The sequence below is a fragment of the Salmo trutta genome, chromosome 1, assembly GCF_901001165.1.
Source record: "Salmo trutta chromosome 1, fSalTru1.1, whole genome shotgun sequence".
Classification (NCBI taxonomy): Eukaryota; Metazoa; Chordata; class Actinopteri; order Salmoniformes; family Salmonidae; genus Salmo; species Salmo trutta.
The window spans coordinates 79,676,102-79,685,812 of record NC_042957.1 but is presented as its reverse complement, the minus strand read 5'-3'; the positions used below and the strand labels follow the sequence as shown (position 1 = coordinate 79,685,812).

The window sequence follows — 9,711 nt, the reverse complement described above, 5'->3', positions numbered from 1 at the left end:
TCTCTAAGCGGCGGGTTGCCTCGAAGGCGGTCTCTAAGCGGCGGGTTGCCTCGGCGGCGGTCTCTAAGCGGCGGGTTGCCTCGGCGGCGGTCTCTAAGCGGCGGGTTGCCTCGGCGGCGGTCTCTAAGCGGCGGGTTGCCTCGGCGGTCTAAGCGGCGGGTTGCCTTCGGCGGGTCCTAGAGCGGACGGAGTTGCCCTCGGCGGTCCCTGAAGCGGCGGGTTGCCTCGGCGGTCTAAGTAAGCGGCGGGTTGCCTCGGCGGGTCCGTATAAGCGGCAGGGTGTGCCTCGGCGGTCTATAAGCGGCGGGGTTGCCTCGGCGGTCTATAAATGCGGCGGGTTGCCTCGGCGGTCCTATAAGCGGCGGGGTTGCCTCGGCGGGTCTAATAGAGCGCGGGGTGTTCCGCCCTCGGCGGTCCTATAAGCGGCGGGTTGCCTCGGCGGTCTATAAGCGGCGGGTTGCCTCGGCGGTCTATAAGCGGCGGGTTGCCTCGGCGGTCTATAAGCGGCGGGTTGCCTCGGCGGTCTATAAGCGGCGGGTTGCCTCGGCGGTCTATAAGCGGCGGGTTGCCTCGGCGGTCTATAAGCGGCGGGTTGCCTCGGCGGTCTATAAGCGGCGGGTTGCCTCGGCGGTCTATAAGCGGCGGGTTGCCTCGGCGGTCTATAAGCGGCGGGTTGCCCTCGGCGGGTCTATAAGCGGGCGGGTTGCCTCGGCGGTCTATAAGCGGCGGGTTGCCTCGGCGGTGCTATAAGCGGGGTGCTCGGTCTATAAAGCGGCGGTCGTGCCCGGGGTCTAGAAGCGGCGGGTTACCTTGAAGGCGATCTTCTGTCCGTCCTGAGGGGAGGGGAGCAGCTAGGAGGGGCATCTCACTGTAGTCCCTCTTGGGGACACTCTGATGGGTTCTACAACAAACACACACACACACACACACACAGACACACACAAATGTCATACCTCCCACATCTTCATTCCAGCAGCAACAGAAGTACAGAATGACACAGGGTTGGTGTCATGTCCATTTCAATTCAGCAAGTAAACTGAAATTCCAATTCCAGTTCTGTGCTTTTCAATGAGAAAAAAAATGCAATCTAAATGACTTGAATTGACCAACCCTGGAATACTGTCTAGCAGTCAGTTGACTTACCTGGAACACCACAGAGCTGTTAATCAGGGAGTCCTTCTGGTACGATGGTGGCTGCTGATGAGTCTGCTGTTCACCTTCATAGTTGAAATAAAACCCTGCATTATCTCCTCTCCCTCCTCTACCCCCACCACGAGGACCCCTGTCCCACTCCCCACCTCTACCCCCACCACGAGGACCCCTGTCCCCCTCCCCACCTCTACCCCCACCACGAGGACCCCTGTCCCCCTCCCCACCTCTACCCCCACCACGAGGACCCCTGTCCCCCTCCCCACCTCTACCCCCACCACGAGGACCCCTGTCCCCCTCCCCACCTCTACCCCCACGAGGACCCCTGTCCCCCTCCCCACCTCTACCCCCATCACGAGGACCCCTGTCCCACTCCCCTCTACCTCCCCAACCCTGGCCTCCATCCCCTCTACCCCCACCTCTCTCTGGACCCCTAGGGCTTCCCCTGCCTCGGCCTCTCCAGGTGGGTTCTGCTGCCATAGCAGGGACTATCCCCATCCCCAGGCCCGGTTGTTTGATAACCAGCTGGATCTCCTCCTCACTACTACTACCACTACTACTAGAGCCTGGGCTCTCAGGTCTCCTCTGGGCCTTCTGCACTGCCGGGGTAGAGCCTGGCCCTGGAGCATTAGCTCTCTGGCTAGGGGATACAGAGGTCCTGGGACCTGAGGAAGGAAGGCTGGGCCTGGGCTTGGCGGGGGTGGTTTTGTCCCTAGGACCAGCTCCGGAGCCTGTGGGTATGGTGGTAGGAGTGGCAGCAGGCTTGGATAGAGGAGTCTGGTTTTTAACAGGAGGTTGGCCTGTGGTGGCTTTGCTAGAGGCATCGTCACCCGATGAGTCTGAGGAGTCCGAATCAGATGATGAGGGAGGGGGGCGTGGTTTCTTATTGGGGGCTGGGGGTTTCACTACAGGGGTGGCTTTAGATGTGACAGGGGGTGTAGAGCTAGCAGAGTGTGATTTGGGGGGTAGTTTCTGCATGGGGGTTTTACTGGGGGCCTCCTCCTCACTACTGCTTTCACTGGAATCAGAAGAGTCGTCCGTTTCCCCATTCGGGGTCTTTGCTGTGGCTTTACCGTTAACAGATACTGCTGTGGCCGCTGGAGCCTTCTTGGTGTTTTTGTCTGATTTGACTACAGTGGGAGAGGGTCCTGTGGACGAGGTGGGAGAGGGTCCTGTAGACGAGGTGGGAGAGGGTCCTGTGGACGAGGTGGGAGAGGGTCCTGTGGACGAGGTGGGAGAGGGTCCTGTGGACGAGGCAGTGGTTTTGGTAGCCACCTTATCTTTCTTTTTCTTCTGTTTCTTCTTGTCTAATTTCCTCTTCTCTCCAACCGCAGCCTGGTTGGAATCGGCCTCCTGACCCTCCTCCTCCTTTCTCTTCTTCTTCTTTCTCTTCCACTCTTCACTCACTCGGTTCTGTGTGGGCTCCTCCTCCTCGGCATCTCTCCTCCTCTTCTTGGACTGACTTCCATTCGAAAGGGTTAGGGTTTCCACCTTCACTCTGTCAATCAACACAACACGGAGGGTTGGAACGGTAGATATTCTCAAAGTACTAGCGGTGGTGTGTGTGAAAACATATTTGCCTAGACTAACACCAGGCTTAGAGTGCAATCCCTCTATTGTTTTGTTGCAAGCCCGTGTAGCTAGCTAGTATAACCAACCCAAATAAATAGAATGAATCAACCACGTGGGTAAGATCACGGACTGAAATCCTAATGAAAGTTACAGCGCCATTAGCTCTTGTCCAAGGCGCCAGCGCAGGTCTAGAGCTAAGCGTGGATCAGACCGGATAAAAACATGTCTGGCTAGGCGGGGGGGTGTAACGCACCTGATGCTGTCGTTGTCTCGGACTACGTAGATGCTCTCTGTATGCGGCAGGTAGCAGTCTTCAATGAACAGACTCAAAATGCTCCTGCGACTGAAGTCGAACTTGTCCCTGATTACGCTGGCTATGTCTGCTACCACCCGGCATTTGTTCAGATCAACGAGCACCCAGCACATGCGACAGTCGGATACCGAGGGCGGCGGGTAATCAAAATACAATCGCACCCGTATCACATTGGTATTGGAGGCTGCCATTGTTGCTGTGTGGAAGGAAATCTCTCACACGCCGTTTAGAAACTAGTTGCCTGTCTTTTCAAGAGTTGACTCGTTCAGTTACTGCCACCTGTTGGTACGGAAGCTAAATATTTCATTAAACTCTCCCTCATACCGGAAGCACTAGCCGGTTCCCACTAGGTAACACAGCCACAAAGTCAAGTGTACTCTTAAATATTTGGTAGCAGTAGTTGAAAACAAGACAAAAAGACAAGTCCGGTAAAGAGGCAGTCTTTTTCAAAACGTAAAATCCTTAACAGAAGATCAATGCATGTTTTATTAACAAATAGCCTAACACTTGATTAGCATAACCTAGTAGTAGCCAACAGTAGGAACCATTTTGGTCAACAAAACATTCTCATTAAGGACAGATCTACATACATTTAAAACGTCACACATAGCTGGTGGGGTAGTGCATGTCAGTGTTGTGTGTAAGTTGACTATAGAATGTAAGACTAATGCTTTAATAAAAACCTAAATCAGATGTAATGACAGGCAGCCTAGGATAAACACATCGCTTGAAAAACTCAGTAACTCCTCCAACACCTGATTTTATCACTTCAAGTTTTTCCACATTGAGGAACCATCTCCATTCAACTCCAAAATTCCATTAAACTTTTCTAGACTCTCTTCAGCGGACAGAGACTGCAAAGAAACCTGTAAATTATAGTGAAGATACATGTTTCACGAGCTGTGGTCCTTCCGTAGTTGTGCAACGACATGCTTGTTGTAAGTAACAAGAGTTTTTTGGCGCTTTCATGACAACTGGGAACTCAACACACACAAAAAAGATGAGGACAAATAATGTCAGTGATCTTCAGGTGGGAAAGTCGGAGCCCTAGCAAGATGCCCGAGTTTCCGACTTTGAATTCGGAGTTGGATGACCTTTCAAAACTATTTTCACCAGTCGGAGCTCGTTCTCCCCCCCCTTCCCCGAGGTGTCTTGAATACACTGAAGTCTGAGATTTCTGAGTTCCCAGTTGTTCTGAATGCAGCATTTCTACCATTGTTCTTGTGCGCTAGCTCCCTACGTCATCACAACAAGCGCCATTTGATTCAGCAGATACGCTACATGTCCACCTTCTGATACACCAAGCACAGAGAGGGTCTGATCTTTAAGCTAAGTGCCCACCCAGCCGAGCTCTACATGTCCACCTTCTGATACACCAAGCACAGAGAGGGTCTGATCGGAAAGCCAATGGAAAGCTAAGTGCCCACCCAGCCGAGCTCTACATGTCCACCTTCTGATACACCAAGCACAGAGAGGGTCTGATCTTTAAGCTAAGAGCCCACCCAGCCGAGCTCTACATGTCCACCTTCTGATACACCAAGCACAGAGAGGGTCTGATCGGAAAGCCAATGAAAAGCTAAGAGCCCACCCAGCCGAGCTCTGCGAGGAGAACGAGAGAGAGCAGGGTTGTACACCAAAGTTACACATAGCCGAATTCAATACGTACATTCCAAAATGCTGACAAATATTGACATATAAATCGATTACAAATTGCATGACCCTCCCCTGGACTAAATACAAAAAAATACTAAACCCTCCCCCTGACTGAAATTGAAAAAGCAAGACCCTCCCCCATTTTCATCCAGGTAACAATGGCTTAAAATTCGACCGCTACCTAGCTAACTAACTAGCTGCTTAGCTAGCTAGTTGCATTCTTATATATTTGTAAAAAAATCAGGTTATCCGACCAACTGTAATGTGAAGTTGCTGTTTGCCTTCCTCCTATTGGATTGTTACAAAACTTGACTTCCCCATTTCAAAACAAACGCTCTGACTGGAAGCACTGAGTAGCCGAATGTTTCACACGGTTTAAATATGCGATTCCCTTTCTTGCCAATAGGTGACAGCAGAGTATACTCTTTGATAGTAGTTGGAAACATCCAGAGAGGTAAAGTCAGGTAAAGTGGCAGTATTTTTCATGATGTACATCAGTGGTTCCCAACCTTTTGGTTACTGTACCACCAAGTACATTTTACTCTGCCCAGAGTACCCCCTCATGCCATCACTATGGCCTCAGTCTTCTCAAGTACCCCCTGTGGATAGGCCAATTAACCCCCCCACCGGGAGATCCAGTACCGACATAAGACATGGAAACCTTCACAGAAGATGTATCAAGACATGTTTTATTAACAAACAGCCTTACAACTGATTTAAACAGAGTTTACAACAAAGTACAAGCAATTTTGGTCAACTAAAAATTCTACCAACAATTATAAACTGGGTGGTTCCAGCCCTGAATGCTGATTGGCTGACAGCCGTGGTATATCAGACCGTATACCACAGGTATGACAAAACATGTATTTTTACTACTCTAATTACATTGGTAACCAGTTTATAATAGCAATAAGGCACCTCGGGGGTTTGTGGTATATGGCTAATATCCCATGGGTAAGGGCTGTATCCAGGCACTCCGCGCTGCGTCACGTGAAAGCACAGCCCTTAGCCGTGGTATATTGGCCATATACCACAGCCCCCCTCTTATTGCTTCAACATAACATTATTATATATATATATATATATATATATCATATCTCTATCAGAGCTACATAAAGAAACTACCTAGTCTGTAAAGATGTAGGATTGCTTCAAGTTATATTTAGTTGATTGCTAACATGAACTGAGCATCAACAACATTCCAAAGTAATCTAATATGTTTTTTGACAACCCTTGCCCCACACTCCTGTTGTTCAGACAGGAGTGTATTGATTAGTGTACACTGAGCAAAACATTTTGCAATGAAAACAAGAGTTTCTATTGGAGAAATTCAGGTAAGTCCCACTAGTTTCGTATTCTTCTGTTTGGTTCTGTTGGGTTTGTAGTGAATAAACCCCACGGCAGCTACATGTGAACCATCTGACGGTGACATACTGTTAGCCACAGCAATCAGTAGTTTACTGGTGGTACTGAGACAGTGGGTTTGACTGGTACGATACTCAAAGGAGATCATGGACAACAAATGGAAAAACTATCTTGTTAACAAAGTTGTAATGAAGTCTGTATACTGATATTTTGTTGATGGGGGTTCATAGAATTCCACACATCCTCTGTCCATGTCCACAACCACCCTGATTCTCCGAGGTCTGTCTCTTACTTGCACTTTAGTGAACCATCTTTTGACCAGTACCCTGTACTACAGAAGAGATGAGTCTGTAGATTCCATCCTTGTGCAACAGACTGCAGTTTGACCAGGTGAAGTTTGCCCCCCCCCCCCCCCCCCTCGGCTCCTTCGGCTCACACCCAACCTCTATTGTCCGTTGTCCCCACGTCCACATCCCAACGGTGTTCCACTGAGTGATATGCATCTGAGCCCAAGACGCAGCTGATGGGAAGAAACCTAGTTCTGTTGTCAGGACTCTGAGGTTCCACAATGTTTTCAGGAATTTTCCACACTTGTCAAGTCCTCAGACACGACACAATCTGAGTGGGCAGTGTTGAGGTCCAGAACCACAGGAGCAGAGGAGAAATAGACACATTCTGAAGTAGAACCTTTGATTCTGATACAGTAGTTCCCTTATTTCATTGAAATTGTAAACCTACATATTGCACAGTATATTGCACACATTGATACTCACTATAGGTCACAATAGCCTTCATCTTCTCCCACACTCTGAAGTGCAGGTTGCCCAGGGGTTTGGCCACGTCGACCAGCCATCCCGAGACCCGGTCTTGTTCAGGTACAGCAATGTGTCGGTCTCTGGAAGAACATTCAGGAGTCAGGGCTGCTTTGGGGCTGGGTTCAGAACAACAGAGGAGAGAGGGAAATAAGGGGGAAGAGAGATACAGAGAGAGATGGTTCACTTACCTTGTTTTCGCTGTGGCTTTACATTTCTGCAGGTCAAATGAGAGAATCAAAATCAATCAATACCTACCAGTCAATCAATCAAACCCACAGATCATGTGAACTTGGAGAGAGCAGTCTGGAGTCTTCACTTGAAGGAACAAGATGTCAACTCATCCCAGCTCCTGCTCTAGGGTTTGACCATCGGGTTCTAGGTCACCTCCCTGACCAAGGCCCTTCTCCCTCAATAGCTCAGTTTGGCCGGGCAGCCAGCTCTAGGAAGAGTCTTGGTGGTTCCAAACTTCTTCCATTTAAGAATGGAGGCCACTGTGTTCTTGGGGACCTTCAATGCTGCAGACATTTTTTGGTACCCTTCCCCTGATCTGTACCTCGACACAATCCTCTCTTGGAGCTTTATGTCCAATTCCTTCTACCTCATTGCTTAGTTTTTGCTCTGACATGCGCTGTCAACTGTGGGACCTTATATAGACAGGTGTGTGCCTTTCCAAATCATGTCAGATTAATTGAATTTACCACAGGTGGACTCGAATCAAGTTGTAGAAACATCTCAAGGATGATCAATGGAAACAGGATGCACCTGAGCTCAATTTCGAGTCTCATAGCAAAGGGTCTGAATACTTATGTAAATAAGGTATTTCTGTTTTTTTATTTTTAATACATTTGCTAAAATTTCTAAAAACATGTTTTCGCTTTGTCGTTATGGGGTATTGTGTGTAGATTGATGAGGAAAATGTTTTATTTAATACATTTTAGAATACTGCTGTAACATAACAACATTTGGAAAAGGTCAAGTGGTCTGAATACTTTCCGAATGCACTGTGTGTTGTTTGTCAGACCACCAAAAACACGACTGCTACCCCATTGAGGAATCTACTCAAGAGTACAAGTAGCCATGACAAACATATATTTTCACGATTTCACTATAATCTAAATCAATTAATCATAGCACGTTTTGGGACGCATTCAGTCGTTTTTACCTCATAATGAAATATAAAGTTGTGAAAACGACCCAACATGTTTCTGATTTCTGTTTGGCTTGGATGCATATTTTATCTGGTTGAAATACTATCAGCTTTTATGACGCTGACAAAGATAGATACCATCTGTAGAAGTGCTAACTGCGCATTCAGATTCTCTCAAGATGCTGAGATTAATAAATAATATCTCCACTCCTGTTTCCAAAGACATTTTTTGCCGACATTTGGTGTATAATTTTACTGAAAAAAAATCTTAATTCAGCAGAAGTTCATGACTTTTTATTTAGCCTATAGATATAAATTTCACAATAATTATATATTTATGGATTTTTTTGTTTGTTTTTTGTTTATTCAACCCGCCCTTCATCACATTTTCAGGAGGAACTGGCGACTGTCCTAACCATGGGGACTGCGGGTTACGAGTCAACCGAAGCACAATTTAATCAAGCGCTTCAGACCTGAGTGTCCATAGCAGTGTTGCCAACTCATTTTCAGGGGAATTTGCTAGAGGCAGGTCGATTTGTTGCTAAATGACGTTGTGATGTCATTGCGTGATGTAAAACTGCGTCATTACGTAGAATACACAATAAAGTTACTCAAATTGACTGGCAATCTCGGCGAAAAATATGATTTGATATTTGTTAGTTTAGATTTGTTTGTTTATTATCATATATTTTTATTTGTAAAAATAATATAAACACAACAGATTTTATATGATCGCGTTTTTATTTTTAAACACAACACATTGAATTATTGAACAATTACATTTTATTTATTTTCTTTTTAACTAGTAAACCTACACATTCTGAACAATTATACTTTTAAGCAGTGTATCGGTAGTTAGTTAACATGCTACCTAACTGATCAACAATTATAGGTACAGGCTAATAACAAGGTATATATGCTATCTTATTGAACAAGCAACTTAACTCAAATAATGATATATGCCCTAGGCATCTCTCTCCAGGTTGTTGTGCTGCTTGGCTGGCTAGCTGCTTAATGGTTTCCTCCAGATATTGCCACTGTTCTCGCTCACACTGCAGTGCACACTGCCACCATCAGCTGTGTGTCTCCGCCAGTTCCAGAAAGTCCACTACTTGCATACGTACTGTAAATATGATGAATCATAGATTGGCAAGGAAATCCTCTTCATCTTCACTGTCCAACTGCATTGTCACAGAGCTGGAACCAGCAGTAGAGGATGGAGTAGCCTTAAAGCTGTATGCTGCTGTGGTGCCAAACTGCTGCAGAACTTCACTTGGTAGTTTATGCTGGTAACAGGTATCACCAGCCAGCTTCAGTCCATACTCAATGCTCAAGACTGCTCGCTCTAAGACTGCTCACTCTAAGACTGCTCAAGACTGCTCAATCATCACATGATTTGGAGGTTTGATTGATTGATATTGATTTATTAATTTTATTACCTCTTTTGACCTATGGCAGAAGTATAAAACCAGGATTGCGTTCTTATGACTTGATCAATAAATGTGTTTTTCTTGGTCAATCTTCTGTTTTTACCTCTCCTGTGTTCCGTGGCTTTTAATATGGAAAATTCACAGGACATTTTGCCCGGGACTTTTATTTTGACACAATTCAAGGCGGAGGTTGGCGTGGCTAGCTCCACAATGCTCATTGATTGGCTCTAAATATCCTGATCCTCTCCTCATGTTCTGGTCAGCTGA

The 9,711-nt window shown here is 46.9% G+C and overlaps 1 protein-coding gene across 1 annotated transcript; it reads right to left on the bottom strand.

The window, feature by feature from the left end:
- Positions 1–1,542: 1,542 nt before the first annotated feature.
- On the bottom strand, positions 1,543–4,535 carry LOC115200184 (proteoglycan 4; the record flags this gene model as incomplete). Its single annotated transcript, XM_029763059.1, has 2 exons — positions 2,975–4,535; positions 1,543–2,647 (listed from the first exon to the last, which is right to left on the bottom strand). Coding segments are annotated over exons 1-2 (1,356 nt in total), but the record flags the coding sequence as incomplete, so codon positions are not given.
- Positions 4,536–9,711: the final 5,176 nt, after the last annotated feature.